Source organism: Oenanthe melanoleuca, chromosome 5, assembly GCF_029582105.1.
Source record: "Oenanthe melanoleuca isolate GR-GAL-2019-014 chromosome 5, OMel1.0, whole genome shotgun sequence".
NCBI lineage: Eukaryota > Metazoa > Chordata > Aves > Passeriformes > Muscicapidae > Oenanthe > Oenanthe melanoleuca.
Window position 1 is genome coordinate 39003168 of NC_079339.1, and position 18820 is coordinate 39021987.

At 44.1% G+C, this 18820-nt stretch overlaps 1 protein-coding gene across 1 annotated transcript in view; it reads left to right on the plus strand.

Moving 5' to 3' along the window:
- The first annotated feature begins 4094 nt into the window (after positions 1–4094).
- The window catches only part of IFT43 (intraflagellar transport 43), a 44799-nt gene continuing 30073 nt past the window's right edge, over positions 4095–18820 (plus strand). Inside the window, exons 1-2 of the mRNA XM_056493681.1 lie at positions 4095–4208; positions 4519–4608. Of these exons, the coding sequence (XP_056349656.1) occupies positions 4155–4208; positions 4519–4608 (144 nt within the window). The 5' untranslated portion in view covers positions 4095–4154. The remainder of the gene's footprint in view (positions 4209–4518; positions 4609–18820) is intronic.

Genomic DNA, 18820 nt, shown 5'->3' on the forward strand with positions numbered 1-18820 from the left:
TGGCTCCAAGATGATGACAGGCAAATTTTCACTTGAAGTAAGATTGAGTACAGTAAGCAAATTCTGACTGTTGATGTTAATTATCCATGGAATAGTATTTTGTCGATTGGGATGGATGTTTCTAGACCTACTCGGGCACTTCTGAAATGAATTTTGGATGCTTTTCCCCACTGGGATCTCTACGCTGCTGCCAGGTTGGAGGTCACTCTAAATGCAGAAAATGATTGCTTTGGACTCCAGTAATTCATTTGCTACAGTGCTGCATGGTGAGATATTAGTTAAGATGGAGATAAATACAGAAATTATAAGAAATTACGAGAGTTTCCCAGAGGCTGGTCCTGGGCCCAGGTTTTATTAATGATATTGGCACGCCAAAATGGATCTGCTGATGCAATTGGCTGCTTATCCAAAACTGGAGGCATTGTCTATACAGGGGAGGACTGGGGTACAGGCAATTTTGAAGGCTAATATAGGAGAAATGGGATGAAATGCAATAGTACAAAATGCAAGGTTATGTTGCTAATGGCTGAGATGAGACTTTTTTGTTACAAGCTGACAGCAGGAGCTTACTGCTTGGAAGAAATAATGGAGGAGGATGTAGGTGTCCTGCTGGTTCGCGTATTAGGCCACTCACTTTTTGCTCTAAGTGTTGCTCTGTGGGTTGAAAAGAGGTGGGGAAGCCCTGTGGTCTGGCAGACACTGGAAGCAATGCTAGTGGCTGTGAGCAGCAGTCATTAACAGGTTGCACATCTTGTACATGCTGGAATCCAGCTAGGCTGAGGGAGAGCCTGACAGGGCTACTGAACATGAGTAGCATAGGAAATATTTCACACTTGGCACCTCTTGCTGGGGTTTGCCAGTCTGAGCTGGGGCTGGTGTAACATGAACAGCATCTATTCTCATGGATATCAAGACAGGCAAGTGTATGGGCCTTTGCTACCTGTCAAAGCCCCTTCCACCTTTCAGAGGGAAGAACATCTTGTTTGAAGCTTTGCAATTGTTAGGGAATTTTGTTCTGGAGCCTACAGAAATGGGGTACCTTAGAGATGGGGTAGATGCTTGAGAGGTGCATGGAGGAAAAAAACCTGCAGAAAAATTAAACAGAGATGCTTGGAGCTGGCAGCAGGCTGCTAGTGTGGAGTAGGATGCAGCAGCACTCTTAGCTGAGTGCTTCACTTCCCAGTGGAAGCTAAATGTTTTAATGAATTGGCCCATATCAAAATCAGGATTCTGGCTGGCTGCCTGATGTGAAGATTAGGAGAGGAAGGAAATGCAGTGCTGTTGTCACTTGTTGCTAGTGGAATTGTCCTGCATCCCATAAATCCTGCTGCTGTCAAAGAGCTGCTTTAGAAAGCCTTTGGCCACTCTGAATAAGGTGGTCATTGTGCTACCATGTGGGCTTTCCACCATAGCTGTAGCTTTAACTACATGTGTCTGCCCTTGCTTTAGAGGGGGTCTAGGACCAGAGGCATATGGGAGGGCTCAAGTGTGATTGCTTTCCCAGACTTTCTCATGGATAGGAGGACCAGACACAAGCTCTATTCATATGTCTGCCAATCTAGGAGAAATCAACAGTAAACAGCACTAATGGGGAACTCTGTTAGTCCTATTCTGTGTGATCAGGTTTGTGTTGAAATTGAGATGGAGAGTCCATGCTTAGATGTGAGAACTTGTCCATGAAAGGAATGCTTGCACCATTCTTACTTGCCGTTTGGCTGAAAGGGGGTGGCAGCAGTGTGATTTACAGTGAGGGCAAAACCAACCAGGTAAGGCAGACTGAAAGCTGAGAACACACCTGAAACTGTACACTGGGAAAGAGAAACCCTGGCACCACAGACCTGAACTGGACAGGAAGCAAGCATTGAAAACAGCTTTGGACAACCACAGCAGCACTAGACATTTGTCCTGGTACCTGGCTCTTTCTCAGTTGGTTGAGTGGAGCCAATCTAGGCCCAGGGTAAAATGCTGCCTGTGTCACCAGTAAGACAGAGGAGAATTAAACTGTTCAGAAAATGTAACCCCAATGCTTAAGACAAGCAAAATCCACTTTAGCCACAACATGAAATGATGGATGAAAACTCTTTTCCTCCTGTTGCCTTCCCCAAGCAGGCAAAACTTTCGGGGGTAGGTGACAAACCCCATTCCAGGGATTTGAGGTAGGACAGATTTTAGGTTTCTTTCTTTCTGCACGTCTGCTCTTCTCTTTCACTGAGAAACTCTAAAGTCAGGAGTCAAAATTCCAAGGCAAGGCTCAGTTCCCCAAGTCCTTACATGTTTTGTTTCCTGCATATGGACTTCACCCTCCCTCAACTGGCCTGAGACTTCTCTCCCTGGGACAAGCAGCCAGCAGCACAGAGTGTGTCTTGGGGGGAGATGGGAAGTACAGGTGAACCGTCTGGGATGGGGACCCAGGGGAATTGTGAGGAGAAGCTTGGAGGGGGAGGGCAGTTCCAAAGAAGGAAATGCACTGGTCATGCTGCTTCATGATCTGTCTGTCCAGGGTGGCACCCTGTATGGCTCTACCCTGGCTCTGGGAGAATCACCCTGCCAGCCACTGTGTGGGAGCACAGCTGGCAATGTACTCCTACCCAAGGATTCCTGCTCCAGGGATGCCTTCCTGATTTAGCAGACATGGCTCTGGATGTTATCATGCTCCTCTCAGGATGCTCTTTTTCTCATCAAGAAGGCCAGCTCTAAGTGTACTGTACACCCAGAGCTATAGTCCCTCAGTCTCCTGGCATCTGTGTAGCTGTTGTTGCAGCACCTATTTGGAGGAGTTGGGAAGAATTGGGAAATGCAGGGCCATATTCCCATTGTGGCAAAGCATGGGGCTAGGTGCAAACTGCCCTCTCTACCTCATGAATCCTTGAATCTGTAATGAAAAGTAAAGAACAAAGTATATGGAAGATCATAATTTCATAAAGCCCAGTAAGCCTGGCTTCAAAAAAGGAAAATCATGTCTCACTTACTGAATTCTTTGAACATGTCAAGGTTTGTAAAGGGAGATCATATCTTTTATTAGGCCAATTGATATAGCTGGAAAAAACACACAAGCTTTCAGGCACAGAAACCCTTATTTTATGTTTTTTTCCAGCTATATCAGTTGGTCTAATAAAAAGTTATTACTTCTGCCCACAAATCTTATTTCACTTAATCCTTAGATCATCACAGCACAACTACTTGAACATATCAGTAGGAATGGAAAAAAGGAGAATGATTTGATACATTTTATTTAGATGACTTGAAGTTCCTCAGCCAAACCATGAGCTTCTACAAAAGCTAAGCAGGTATGGAGTGAAATCTGGTGCCTTTAGTAAAAGATATTCCTGGAAGGCTTAAAAGTTTAGACTTACAGAGTCAATTTTCATCATGGCAAAGTGTTAGCAGTGTAGTTTGTGGTGTGGTACGGTTCTTTATTGTAACAGCAGAAGAAATTTCTTAGGCTAATGAGGATGGGTGAAAAATGTGAGGAATGTGAGATAGCAGAAAAAAATATAGGCAAAGGGATAAAGTATTGGAAAACTGAATGGTTTTTAAATGTATGGAGCTAAAACCAGATCTATTTACAATTAATCTGTACATCTGTCCAGCCAAGAAAGAGACTGGGGTCATTTTATACAGCTCAGTGGAAATCTCTGCACAACTCACGGTTGAGAAGCATGTGTGCTTACATTTGATCATTGGCACTGCCTCCACCGCGGGCTCTGGGGACCGCCTGCCCCATCTGGAAAGCTGTATTAGAGAGCCAGGGAGAATTGGGAAGAGCATCAGAAGCCATCAGGAGACTTTGGCAAAAGCCTCTATCAGGAGACAGATCTGTAAGGCTAGGATTCTCTGCCTTAGGGGGAACTTAAAGTGTCTTCAGCAAAAAGCTGGAGAAGGCAGAGCGTCCGACTGTTGCCGGCCTCTCACACCGCAAGGGCGATTACAACGGGCTAACAGCACCCGAGGTGCTGCAGCCCTGGTGTCCCCCTCAGTCAGGCCCAGGTTTTAGGGCTGCTGCGGCGGTGGCTGTTTCAGTGGCTGCAGGCGCCGGTGCTCGGCCGGGCGGTGTCCGGGCGGTGTCCGGGCGGTGCGGGGCTGCCGGCCGTGCCCGCGTTGCCGGGGCGGCGGGGCGGGCTGTCCGCCGGAAGCACCGGCGGCCGCGGCGGCGGATGGAGCCTGATCCCGAGCGAGCGGAGGCGCCGCGCAGGAGCGGCGTCGCCGGGGTGAGCGGGCCCGGGGCCGGGGCGGGCCCAGCCTCTCCGAGCGGGAGGCTCCGGGGCCTTGCACCGCGGGCCGGAGCGGGGTCAGTGGCCCGGCTGCCGTGCGGCGGAAGGGCCGGGCCGGGGCGGGCCGGGAGGCGGCTGCGGGGCTCGCACCTGCGGCCGGTAATGCCTGTGCTCCGTGAGGGCACCGCGCCTCGCTGCGGGGCGGGCGCCACGGCACGGCCCTGCCTGCGCTCCGCTCCCTGCCGTGAGACGGCTTTTGTCAGTAACTGGTGTCCTCTGCTCCTTCCTGTTTCCCCCCGCACTACAGGTACTAAAGATGGGCCGTCGAGCCCGACAAGACCTCTTTGCAGATGAAAACCTCAGCAGGAAGAATTCCCCGTCTGCTTCTCTCGGAGAGGTGGGTGTCCTGTCAGGAGGACTTGTGTTTCCTGCTGTTGTCTCCAGTGGAGAATTATGAATTTCTTCTGAGATTCCTTCCTGCGTGGTGTGCTTCGGCCTTTGAATTTATCCTTAGATTTGGGACTCATGTGACTGCCCTGTCCCTTTCCTGGTGTTGCCCTTTGTATAATAGTTTCCACACTGGGTCCTGTCTAGGGCCATGGTTTCTCACGTGTCAAGTATGGAGAGTAGTATCATACAGGACTTGGGGCCTTTCCCTCCTGTGCATGCATATCTTCCTGATATTTTAATTTCTAGAAGTAAAATAAGCAGGCACATCATTTTGTGACCCATTTTGCCACCATCTATGGTAGCAAGGCAGATAAACAGAAGCTTTACTTTTGTGCTTTGCTTTGCTAGAGCCAGAGTACCTCTGACATGGTCTCTATCAAGTTTGTGTAGTGATGCTCTTTTTCATTTTCTTTGTGAATGGCTGCAAAAGTTGTGCAGCATCTGAGAGTTTTCCTTGTGGGTAATAATGTGCAAACTCAGCTCCCACTTGTCTTTAGAAGAAAACTTTGGTTCAGAGGCTGTTCTATCAGTTAATGTTCAAATGGTAGAAGGGGGTCAGGAACCCCTCTTTCTCAGGAGAGTGAGGCAACATCCTCAAGTATTCAGAAATAGATCCGAACTGCTTCAATTAATTTTTTTTTGCTTAGTGTTGCAGAATGTTGAAATTCTTCCTGGAAGCTTGCTGTTGGATGTTAGCATGGCTTCTCCACAGGCATCTCCTGCTAGAAGGAGCAGCTTTCAAGGAATGCCCCCCATTTTTGCTCCCTGCCACATTACAGATGGACAAAAGTATCATCTGACTTCCACCTTGTTGACAGTGATATTTGTTTGAAAGAGGTGATGCTTACCTTTTTGCACTGCCAGTCAATGTTCTCCAGCATACCATATCCTTGGCTTTAAACTGGAAACCCATTTTGCTCTGCTAGCCACCCTGCACCAACTCTGCTTAAAGCTACTCTGCTCAGATCCCTGGGACCTTCTATCTTGGAGTGACTACTCCCTGATTCCCTGTGCAGTGACAAAACTTTCCTGTTACACTGAGTAGCTGTGTCCCAGACATCTGTGCCAAAATGATTGTGGGGGGATTTTTCCTCTTGAGACCCTGTGATGCTGTTGAAAATAGCACTGTTACAGCTTAGCTTACAGTAACACCTCCTAGAGCAGGCGTTTTTTCCTGGAGAAAGTATGCTCTTTTCTTTTGATAGGCATAATGGAGAATCATCTTCCACTGAGGGATTCTCCCCTTGAATATGCTGTAGGCGTTCAGCATAGATTCTATGAGGGAAGGTGCAGAATTTAAGAAATAGAAGTAACCATCAACCTCATAGGTAAAGAAAGTCTTAAAGAAACCAGCTGGTGGTTTTAGGAGGTGTAGCTGGCCTCCACATTAGGGTGGCTCATTGTCAGATTGTTCTCTTGCTGGAACTGGCCATCCTAGTTCATGGGCTGCTTCCCTGGTTTTAAAGAGACCAGGGCTTTATGTAGAGGTACAGCTGATGGGCTGCAACTTACAGTTTGCTTGTTCTTGTGCTTACTGCTCACATCACAGCCATTTCAATAGCTGGGAAGAGATCATAGGGACTCCAGGCCTTGGGCAACCCTGGAGAAGACTAAGAAATCTTTACAGTGTTCTGTTTGAAAGTAGTGAGCTTTTCAGCAGCAGGAGGGTGAGGACGTCCACGCCTTGTAACATTCAAATATGTTAGTACTGGATCTTAACCACCAGGAAGAATAGTTTGTGTCAATAGTCTCCCTTCAGAAAGGTCTTTGTTGCTAAATGTTTGTGTTAATTGAAAACCTTGGAGCTACTGGAAGAAAGACAGAATCTACTGTAAATAATCCTTAGCCTTTTCCTTTGGTCTAAAATTGGAGGCTTTTAATATGTGAGCATATTTGTTACCAAAGTGAATATTTAACAGAACTAGTATTGTTTTTTCCTTCACCCTAGATTGGCAATCACCTTTTACTCTTCTGGTAGCTTTGCCTTGGCTTGCTGTTAAGTGGTGGGGTCAGCTGTTACAATGGATGTCTCATTCAGCCATCTGGTCATCTTGAAACCTTTATAAGAAATCTTCCCAAAAGAAATACAAGATTAAAAAAACCAGTCTTTTTTTTTTTTTTTTTTTTTCCTGGAACTGGCAGTAGTGGAATAGGCCCCATGTAATTAATTTCAGCATAGAAGGTTTTAGCCTTATTACTGATTTTGAAGACAAAAGAGTTTGTCTTAAATCTTTGCCATATTCACACCCTCATATGCAGTTTCACATTCAGCTTAGTGATTTGACCTTCAGAGGCTCCTCAGAGTTTTTAAACTGGTTTAATTTACTTTGACTCTTTTTTCTTTTTTTTTTTTTTAATTCTGTGCCCATCCACCCAGTTTCCACCCATCTCAAATTTCTGGTATAAACAAATTTATGCTATTGTTTGGGTCTTTTCATGGCATTGAGAAGCATCCAGGAAGTGTTTTTCAGTCAGAGCAGCTTGCTTGAAGGAAGCAAAAAGTACCTGTCTATCCATGTTTCAACATCTGGGCTTATTACAAGGAAATTCACTTAGGGGGTGAACAATTATTTGTAATTAAAAAGATCTTTGTTTTGAAGTCAATAGGCAAATCATCTGACTTGGAGCATAGATTTTATCAGGTTACTGCTGATCTCTGCTTGGCCTGGGCTCTCTCTTCCAAAAGAGACTACAAACTGTGTGTTGCTCTATACAACAGATGTGTTGTTAAAACCCCCTTCCCCAGGGCATAGTTGCAATGTCTTTTAGCCTAATACACTTCCTCCAAGCTCTATGAAAACATTATGATATCTTAGTATTTTTTCAGCTCCTGTTGTGTATATGTATCTCCCACAAGAATATTCTTAACTACAGCAGCAAATCTGTAATTCCTCTGCCCAAATCTCTACTTCTTAATTCCCATTCTATGTGGAAGTACCTGCATTATCTTCAAATGCAGACTTCTTCAAGGGGCTCATGAAAGGTCACAAAGCTCACACTCTGCCCATGTGACATGCAGAGCATTCCTGCCTTTTCAGAAGTACAAGTACTAACAAACAACACTGCAGCTATGTGTTATTTCACCAGGCAAGATGGAACATGATTATTTGCTGTAATTGGTGCAGTTGGCACCCTCCTGCACAAAGGCTGTGCGCGTTCCTGGCCTTCAGGGCTCCTTGGCAATTCGGCACGCACTCCTTGGGCACCCAGGGGAATATGCTGTAAGTGGGAATTCCTAGAGATAAATCTGCTTGCTGCATGCCAGAGCTCCACATTTCAAACATTCATTTTTGGAGGGGTAATGTATCCCTTTTTCCATGGAGAGGCCTTTCCCATCCCCTGGCTTGATGTGGTAGATTTACTCAAATTGATGCTATCAAGTTTCTGACAGAATGGGAGAAACTCAGGCTAGTCATGTTATTTATATAATGGGAGGGACAGATCATATAATGAGATCTGTTGAAGATCTTTGCTATCCCATCCTAAGAGGAGTTCTGGACACTTTTACAGGATAAAAGTCAAACCTTTTTCCTGGCTCTAGCATCACTACACCCAACAGCCTGAATGCTAGCTTGATGACATCCATCAGAAGAAGCTGTTTGGCCAGGTTTGGAGCTCTTGATGAGATTGGTTTGGAAAGCTGAGTGGAAAAGCCTTTTTAAAAAATGTATCAGCAGATTTTTCCTTTCCTGTTTCTTCTATTAACAAGAGTGAACTATCTGCTGTTCTGTAAGAAATCCGTATGAAAAAATATTTTCATGTTATCCTACTTCCATGGTCTATTTTCTCTTTATCCTACAGTGAAGTGATTCCCTTGGGACCTTGTTCAAGAGTTCCCTGGTTTCTGCCTCTTAGAGTCTCAGTATGATTTTCAGCGTGTCTCTGGCAGCACTCTGTAGATCCTTTGAGTGGAGACTGCTTTACTGGGCAATGGTCAGCCTAAAGGATGAAGGTTTTTCCTATTTTGAGAATAGTTCCACACAGGTAGGACAAAATGACTTTATATCAGGATTTGCCCAAAAATCAAACTGGTTCTCTCTGCCACATTTCACCACCGCCTGGGGAAAGGTTCTGTGCTTTCACTTCTTCTCTTGTTGTCCTAGCTGGTATTTGCAAGCTTACTTATGTAGCTATGGTCCTTGGGTGGTAGTTAGAAAGCATTTCCTTGCTGTAAAAAATACCTTATTCAGCATAGATCCAGATAGACAGACAAAAACTTGGGCCACCTCTTCTGCATGTTGGAAGGATGTTCCCACAGGTGAGTTTTGCAAAGCAGCAAACTGGACTTCCACCAGCCAGTTTACAAACACTCCTGGCAGTCATTTCTTTAGGCTGGCATCCAGGCATCATTTTAATGGGACTCCTAACCCAAATGAGTAAATAATAATAATAATAATAATAATAATAATAATAATAATAATAATAATAATAATAATAATAATAATAATAATAATATTACTGAAGGTGAAACCCATGTGGAAGATTGTTCCAAGAAGTGGTTAATGAAATGCTTTTCCAACATGTGTTGCCCAGCTGGATTTTCTTCCATGCTAGTGCAAGTCTTGTATCATTTGGGCTCTGTACATCCAGAGAAGCTTAGGTCATGTTGGACCCCACAGAGGCTTTTCTGCTTTTGGCTGTGGGAACAAGCAGGCTCCTGGCTGACAGATACATGCTTCCAACAGATTTTTACCAGTTGGGCAAATCTGATTTAATTTGTGCTCATTGTACCCCAGCTGCCCTAACGTGCATGTAGCCCTCCTCTGCTCTTCTCATAGTAAGATCATAAGACCAGATGACAGCAAAGACACAAAATGAACTGAGATACCAAACCACTTCCATCAGAGATATATGCAATTTGTGAATCACATGGCTTCCATGTTCCACAGGAGAGATGATTTAATCCAAAAGAAAAGTCAGGTGGGTTAGTGGAGTGTTTCAGGCCATCCTATGCATACTCCTGGTGTAGGGTCATAGTTCAATCTAGGGTACTCTGGATTCTCCTTCTGAGTGGTTCTGAGCACTGTGATTTGTTGAATAGCATAGAGATTGTTGGGTTCTTAATTACCTCCTTGCATTAGGTGCCTAACAGCACTGGTTGTTGCAACAGCTGGTGCTGACAGTCTGCTCATCTAAAAGGTTCTCAACCAGTTTGCAGCTTTCACAGTGATTAACTGGCTGATTTTCTTAAGTTACTTATCTACCCCACAACCAAGTTGCTCCCCTAACTGTGCTTATTTTACACTAGCTGCTACAGCTTGTGCTCTCAGGGGAGAATCTGATGCTGCCTTGAGAAACAGTAGCTTCTGAAAAAAGGGCTGTATCCTGCTACAATGTAGAACCTCTAGTATGGCTGGTCCAGCATAAATTCTGGTCTCTGGCATGGCTGCAGTGACTCTCCATATGAATCTTTTTAGGATCCTACATACCTGGATAATTTGAGCTTTATCATGCTGTAAGGAGAATGAACTAAGTCTGTGCTCTTCTTGTCATGTTTGTTTTTTGTTGGTTTTTTTTTTTTTTTTTTCTTTAAGTATCACAGTTGGCATCTGCATAAATGACTGGATATAAAATATTATAATGGTGGGATCAACTTTGTGGTTGCAGAGTGTGTGCTGCAGGACAGCCATAAGTGTCAATCTTCAAGCTGTCTTGTGCTGGCGTCCATAGTGCTTCCTTTTAACTTCTTTCTCTCTTTTTTCCTGCTGACCCTTCTAGGATGAAGACTCTCAGGAAAAGGTTGACCATGTAAGACTAGAGGCTTTCTTGGTAGATGCTGGCTCCTCTGAAGGGGACTAGTAGGATTAACCTATTATGTGTCTGAAGACTACCTTAAGAGGGTACTCTAGTATTGGAGAATAATATAAAGTTTGCTTTGGATGCAGTGCCTTTCCTGCATCCTCTGTTTCTGTTGCTGACAGATTTTTAATTATCTTTGAAACAGCTGCTCTTATCAGCTGCTGCATCTTGTTTTGAGGTCACAGATGTATATGTGGCCACTGAAAAGATGCTCTATTTTCATTTAGAAGTCAGGACAGCAATTAGCTAAGAGAGTACAAAACCTGACTGAACCTAGATTGCTGTCCAGTACGGTTAGTTTGCTCTTTTAACATGAAAATGTGTCTTCAGGGATGATGAAGTCTTGCTGGTGCCCCACAGGAGAGAGCCAGGCAGTAGTAACAAGGACATGTACCTTTGTATTTTCTACTGAGTCTTTTCTTTTTATTGCACCAGCACTGAATGCTAGAATCTGTAGTTAATAATGTCATAGTGCTTCTTACCAGGCTTCTATTACACACAGAGAAGGAATACACATATCTTTTCTTATCTTGCACCAAAGCTAAAATATACCTTAGCATTAATTCAGCATTAGAAGCCAGGATGATGCTGTTCAGAACAACCTGAGAAGTTCTACCTGTTTCTGTTGAAGTCTTTGGGCTAATTGTCTTGCAGTCTTCCTAACCATGGAATTGGTGTTGCCCAATTTTTCCTGCCTAGAGCTGCTTCCTGTTAGATAATTGAAACACCCTCTCCTGTGCTCTTAATTCCTTCTGCTGAAGGACCACTCCAATACTGGTAGCACAGTAGATTCATCTGTGAAATTTAAAGCCCAGAAAAGAAACCCCTATCACCCATCTCATTAATTCTGGCCTCAGAAGGATATGCTCATTACCAGGAGTCAAGACTATTCAGATTCGCTCAGTTTTCTCTTGGTAGTGCAAGAGATGATATTGTAGAAAAGATCCACTGGGTTTATTTGGCAGTGATGGATGATTCAGGACTATGCCCAGAGCACTTTTCCATTTATCAGGCAAAGAGACCTCCCACTGATGGGTATAGTTTTGAGGACTGGTTGCCTAATAGAAATTTTTACTGATAATTGATCTAATCTTCCCCCCCCTGCCTTGCTGGAACCAGTCCTTATAGTCATTTCACTGGAACTAATTCCACCTCTATACAGTGCCCTAAATCATTGATTCCCAAGGTCTGCTGTTGAGTGCTGACTGGTCACATGCCACAGACGCCTTCTTGCTTCTGGCTGCTAAATTTCATTAAAATAACTTTACTGATGCGACTCTTCCACATGAGCAGTTGTTGCTTCAGGGATGTTATGTAATGGTGCCTGGCAAGGAGATTTTACTTAGTATAAGGGGATCCCTGCTTTGAAAACCCTTTTGTTTGGGTAATTTCTGTGTCCTTTATTCAGGCTTATGCTTTTAAGCATGACAGTCACACTTTATAATATTTTTCCATTTGTAAAAGCCTGTAAGTGGTATAAAATGGTTAACTGAGTGTTCAGAAATCTGACTGATCAGTAAGCTGCTTGTAACTTATACTGCTGTATGCTTACAAACTTCTGTTAATTGTATCATAAGTCTCTTCCAAATCAACTGTTAGTGGAACTTTATGTTATAAAGTGTGATTCAAATCTTGTTGCAGTATATCCCTCCCTTAGTCATTGCCTGGCCAATCTGAAATACTTGGCTTCTTGAATCATTTGTCCGAAGTTGGCCCCTTCGTCCCCCTGTTTGCTCATATAACCCTTCTCTGAACTCCCTTTGGGCTTTGCTGAGTGTTACAATCTGAACTCTTCCTGGATTTGGTCCCTTTCCTCTTGCTAATCTGAAGATAACTTTGTAGCTGCTTGCATACTAACAAACGGCCCCATCTGGGTTGTCAATGTGAACGTACCTGCTGAAGTCCTGCCCTCCAGCCATCTGCCTGCTCTGAAACTTGTTTTGCAAACCACTCATCTTGCATCTGAATTTTTGCCAGTTGAATCACTCATTTGGCTGCGCCTTCCAAGACTGCCTGGGATATTTAGCCAAAGGCTGTAAGACTAATCAATGGTATAATAAAGGGTGTATCCTAATATTTCAGTTAATTTGCAGAGGCCCAATAAGCAGGAGTATGAATGTGGTTGTGAGCCAAGATTTTGCTGGGTTCTTTTAGTGGCTTTGCCATAGATTTGCTTTGGGGCCTTGGAGAAGTCCCTCCACTAGTTTTCTTTAGTAGTCCCTATCTGAAAGGAAAGCTAGAGCTTTATGCAGAAGCACTGTGGTATTCCCTAAATAGACCCACAGGGGGATTTAGATGCCTTATCCTGATAACAAAATCTATATCCTGCATTGGGTGCCTGTGTAGTACGGAGGTAATCTTAGGATGATCTGGTAGATCTATTGGGATGGTAAAAGAGTGGCTGGGAATGGCAGTGTCTGAAACCCTGTCCTTCTGTGGAGCTCTGGCACCATTCTGCAAGCTCTGGGAGTGCATGTCCTTGCATTACCAGTGAGAGACCCTGATCCTCATCCTGTGTTTTTCTAGTCTTCAGAGGTGGAGCAGGGCTTTTCTTTGCCTTCAGGGATCTACAGGTCCTAAATAAGCAAATGTTCATTTCAGTGTTGGAAGCTCCTGCTGTAAATGTAGAGATTAAGCTGGCCATCTCCTTTCTAGCTGGAAAACACTGATTTTATTGTCCTTTTCCTTCTCTGAGAAAGATGTAGCAAGTAATATTTGCCACCTTCATAGGGAATTTTATATATACTAACAGGCCTATGAGCTGTTCTGAGTCTGAGAAGGCTCCTTTCTCCTGGAGTTGCTTTGCTTTACAAATGGAACCAAAAGAATTTTGGTACCAGAGGGAAAGACTTTCTAACTGAAGGCAACAACATTTGAGTAGGAAGACATTGGTTCCAGTGATCAGTTGGGACCTCATCCTCTAGTTGTGCTTTGGTAGACATGCCATTGGTAGTCTCAAGGTCCTTCATGGACTAAAAACAGGGACAACACTTGATTTCTGACCCTCACATGGGTGGATACTGGCCTCTGTGGCTCTGTATCGCTCAGTGTTTGAGAGACAACGTGCTTTAAGGCAACAACTGGAAAGAGGGTTTGAAGATCTGACCTTTTCAGAGGGGGTATCAAAGTCCTTTTGTAGTTCTAGTTGCCAGTGCTTCTAAAACATTTGGGTGGAAAAATGGACTGCTGCTTTTTAGGTTAAGTCAGTATGTCAGGAATAATTGTTTTCATTGAATCTTTGTTGGAAGAATAACTATAAAAAAATGTAAGTACCTGAAATATAAAGCCAGTTGTGTTCTTACATTGCTAGGTCACCCAGTTGGGTGGGGTTGAGTAAGCATATTTGCATTCTAAAATACAGTGCAGAATGATATGGAGATCCCCTGCTGAGAAGCAACCTGCACTCTACCTGGGGAGGTACCAGCTTCATTACCAAAAGTACCTAAAACAAGACAATTTCCAGGCTTGAGCTGACTCTCATGGATCCTGCTTGCAGGTGTGTCTACACCTGTGGTGTAGACATGGCCTGGGGCTTGATATGATCAGGGCCTTTAATCAGAGCGGTATTTTCCTGACCCACTTCTTACCCTTGCACAGTGGTTGGCACCCAGCTCCAAACTCTCATTCCATTGTCTGGTCTGATCTGGATCTGTGCAGCAGCCACCCCCTAAGTTCTCTCCCCTACACTCTCTGAAACTTAGAAACATGCAAGTGAGGAACCCAGCACCAGCTCAGTGTTGATCAGGGGACCTTATTTCCATAAAAATAATCACAATGGTTTGGCACTGTCCTACTCTGGTTTAGAGAGTTCATGACCTAAGAACTCATAGTTGTAATGCAGTCACTTACAGTCATTTCTGTATCTACAATTTGCACTGCAGTAAGATCTAGAGAGTGTTGGTGTATGGCTGGAACAAAAATTTCCTATTCCCAAAGACCTTAGTCTAACTGCAATGTTTTTCTCTAGCATCCTGTTCTCCCCTGTGATGTTCAGCATGTAGAGGAGCCTTCACCAGGGGTAGCTGCATTTGTATATGGCACATTGCCACAGTTTTGCCTTCTTAGGCATGCAGTTGGGAGTAGGGTGGACTGGCAGTAGATAGCTCTTGAAGCAATTGGCATTTCTGAGAATCTGGGAGGGTTCTCTGAGCAGAATTTCCCGTAGCTATTGCACACAGTGAATGCCCTCCCATTTATGTGGTCGTCCTGGGCTGAGCTGCAGTTGTCCCTCCATGTCCCAGAGTTTCTGTCATCTGTTTTGATTTTTGCATTATTCTAGTAAATGCCCTCCATCGAAAGGATCCAGCATCCAAGGAAGCTCTGGGTTTTTTACCTGCTTCCATTTTACAGGGTTTGCATCTTTTTTTTTTTTTTTCGGATGTCTTCTGGTTGCTTGTAGAAATGCTGGACTCCCAGCTTGTTCCTGGGGACCTCTCATCTGGAAGTTGGCCAGATTCTCCAGGAGGAATCTCAAAAATGCAGCTGAACTTTTGTTCCCTAATTAGGCCAACTTCCCCAGTGTGAGCCCCAGCACTGCATGGCCTGGATCTCCCCAAGGCCTTGTGCAGCCTCTCTCCCGTGTACCCCGACTGGCTGACCAGCAGGGCAGTTATTTTCAGCATTCTGAGCTTATCTCCTTGCCTTTTGATGACATCTGAAATAGCTTTTCTAGTCAGCCATGTTTCCCAGCCTTTCTAGTAGCATACTGCCTACTTGTCTACCTTAATGTGAATTAGGGACAATCTCATTGAAAGTAATTTTATTAAAAGCTTTTCCTTTTCCACACATTTATTTCATACTTTGAGTGCTCCTGGACCCACCTCAAGGCAACAAAAGAACTGTAGGTGGTGGAAAGGTGGATGGGAAAATGTCTGACCATATGTAGCATAAAGGGGTAGCAAACTGTTTGAGAAATATTCATTCCTAGGAGGGCTGGAGGGGCACTTCCCCATAACTGTGGGTTGTGAGAGGATTCTGCCTGGTGACCCCTTGTTCAGAGAAGCAGATTGTTGTGTGCTGCGTCACTGTTTTCCTGCAGGGGAGAGCAGTAACTCCTCAGAGTTAAGGTTAAGGTTCCGGATGCTGCAAAGGTGACAGCTTTCCTCATGGGTGCATGTCAGCTGACAAATAGCTGGCCTCTCTTTTAGGAGAGCAATTCTTGATAGCTGGTTAACAATATGGACTGCTCCTTTACCTGTGATAGATGGCAGAGAATATTTGAAGGCCCCCAAGAACTTCTGTTTCAATAACATTTTTCCTAGTAAAGGAAAGTCAATGACTGTGAAAAGGACAGTTTGTGGATGAAATGCAGATCCAATGTTTTCTGCTCGGTATTTAACTGACATGCAGAAGTCCTTGGAGGGTATTCATTAAAATCATATGCACTATTTGAACCATCTATGGACATGGTAAAGAGAGCCAGCAGAGATGGGTTGTTCTTTGCAAAAGCCCAGGCTTGCATAGATATTGGAATTGATGTGTTTTTGATATCATACATGCTCATATAATCAGTATAGATTATTTTATGTGGCTGTTCAGGAGCAGTGGGGCTATTTGACTTACAGTTCCTTAAATAGCAGCAATCAAAACTAATTCATCAGTCTTGGTTGTGGAGATTTGCTTTTCTTCAGTCAAGGGAGCCTCTGGCATCTTGCATAGAAGAGAATCTTTGAGATTGCCTATACTTCTTTCTTTCCACTTCATGGTCAATATTGGATAAGAACAAGATACCTACATACTGTGTAAAATCTCACAGTGTTTGTATATTGGAAAACCATAGATTCTACATATTTTAGGAGAAATATAACGTGATAGAAGAATTGTGTGTCCTCTGTTGCACACTGTCAATGTCATTTGTGTCCCTGCATCCCTGCACAGAGTGCTTAGTGTTTCAAAGGAGTTGTCATGTTGATGAAGGTAAATTAATCCATATTTCCAGACCCACCTGAGAATCTGAGGGACTTAACATGCTCATAATTTGCCTCTGTTGTGGTAGGACCTAAAAGAAACTTTGCTGGATCTTCAGGATTCAGAGACACACAGGGTAGGGTAGTTGCTTCCATTAGGGAAGCAGCACCCAGCTGGCACCTTCAGAACTGTAGACGTGATCTGACAAGTAGCCTGGAAATTTCTGCTTTAATGGGGAAGCCAGATAAGAATTCTGCATCTGTCTAATAGGAAAGGGCCTGAAAAACAATAAAGAAGAAGGTAGAGTTCCTACTTTAAAGCAGGAGAGATGGAATTCAGGCCAGTAATTTTTCCAAGGGAGAGATAAAATACTGATTATGGATGTAGTATCAAAGTCTTGGTGTGGAAGGTGGCCTGAGAAATACTGGAAAAGTGCCATCATAAAATGGTGAGTTGAATTTCTGAGAAAAAAAAAACAACAAAGCAAAAAACTCAGACCATGGCAGTTTTCCTTGGAAAAGGGACAATCTGCAGAAACTCAAGTAGAGATCTTCTGGAGATAAATAATAACAAAACTGAAGTGGAAAGGCAAATGCCAGCAATAAGTGATTAGTTGATGCTGTGAAAGAGACTGAGCAGCAAGGACTGAGAGACAGCACTGCTGTCAGGAGCTGGTGGAATCTCAGTGTTTTAAACACTAAACTGTTTGGATGTATAGCTTTGCATTTGGGAACATACAAATCTTGCCTAAGGTATAACAGTAGTTACCAACAACTTCTGTTCATTTAAATCCCCCTGTCGTTTTCACCAAAAAGGTATGTTTAGTAGCACATTTGCTGCATTACAGAAGAACAGTGTACTCTGTTTCTGCTCTGATCCCTCTGGGGTTGACATTTGTCCCACTTTCTGCCTCGAGCTCTTGCTTGCAGCTACAAAGTCCCTACCTGTCACCATATTATGGCAAAGCACGACATTGCATTCTCAATTGTAGATTATGCTGAGGTTTTGGAACTGTGAAAGTATATGAAGGTAAGTTTGTTTACTTGACAAAAGCGTATGTGGCATGTGACCTTATTGCAGCACTTTCCAGGCAGCTAACAAAGAAAAGCTATTTCTCCTCAGCTGACAGTTAACATTGCCTTTCCTGTTGCTAGTACTTCTGTAGGCAATTCAGAAAGAATTACCTGATTTATTGCAAGAGGAATAAAAGACCTGTAGGTGTATGTGAGGTGTTTTTCAGGATCTGACAGACATTCAGGGTTGCCTGGTGTGTATGATCAATGGGAACACATTATAACATTGGCAAGACATTGGAATCAAACCCTTAGATGCCCTGGAGTCATGTCTTGTGCAAAGACTGGCCCTCTGATCTGGTGTGCCTCACTTGAGTTATCTTTGATCTGAAGTTTTGATGATGAGTAAATTAAATTGCAGGTGCATTGAGATGCCCTGGAGATGCTGCATTTTCCCTCTACCTTATAGCCCAGGTTCTTTGGTGTCATTTTTGTATCCCCATGCACCTTTGTGAGGAGTTGTGAGACTGTGTGTTGGAAATATGTCTTGCTGGCTATCAGAGGGATAGTGTGAGGGGAAAGGGAGTTGTTTGCATGGGAAGCATCTGTGTGGGAAGGAGTGTGTTTTTGAGTTAGGGGTGTGTGTAATGGGAATAGGGATGTTTATGTGGGCATGCACGCCCATATGTGGTGTGTGTTCCCGCTCTTTCCTGGGCTCTGGGTGTGTCCAGATCAACTGAATTCAAAATGCTCCTTTTTTGGCACTGTAGCCTCTTCTCTGGTTTGGCATCTTAAGAATCTGGGGGAATCATTTAAAGATCAGAAAACTCCATTCACTTGGGCCCCTGAAGGTTTCACATTCTGTGACATGGTCATTCCAGTCGACTGAGCTCTGTCCCCTACGGATGAGCCCATATAAGGAGGCTGTTTCCTGCGTTTCACGCTCCCTGCCTGTCCCTCTGCCCTCCTGTGCTCCCTTTGCTGAAGAAAGTTGGTATTTTGGGACTGCAGCTCCTGCCTCATTCCTGCTCCCTGTTTATTTTTGGAGGATGACTATTTTTGCTCCTATCAGGGAGCTATGCAGGGTCATACCCCCTCCCTGCAGCAGGCAGAGGCTGCCCCTGGCGGGGTCTCCTAATTTCCCACACTCACAAACAATGCATCTACTTCAAGAAATAAACATGTGAGGCCCCTACCATCAGGGGTTAGCTCGACCTTGTCCTCATCTGTGGCAAAAGGCAGTTTGGCTTTGACCCAGGGTTGACCCCACCACACATGCAAGGTCCTCTCTGAAGTCAAAAATCCTCAGGAGTCATCCCACTCATTCACTTTCTTAATAAAAGCTGTGGAAACCACTTGTGCCCCCACCATTCCTTTGCAGGTAGTATTTTTTCTCTGTTTTGGGACATCTTTTACCCAATCATTCTTTCTCGTGATAGT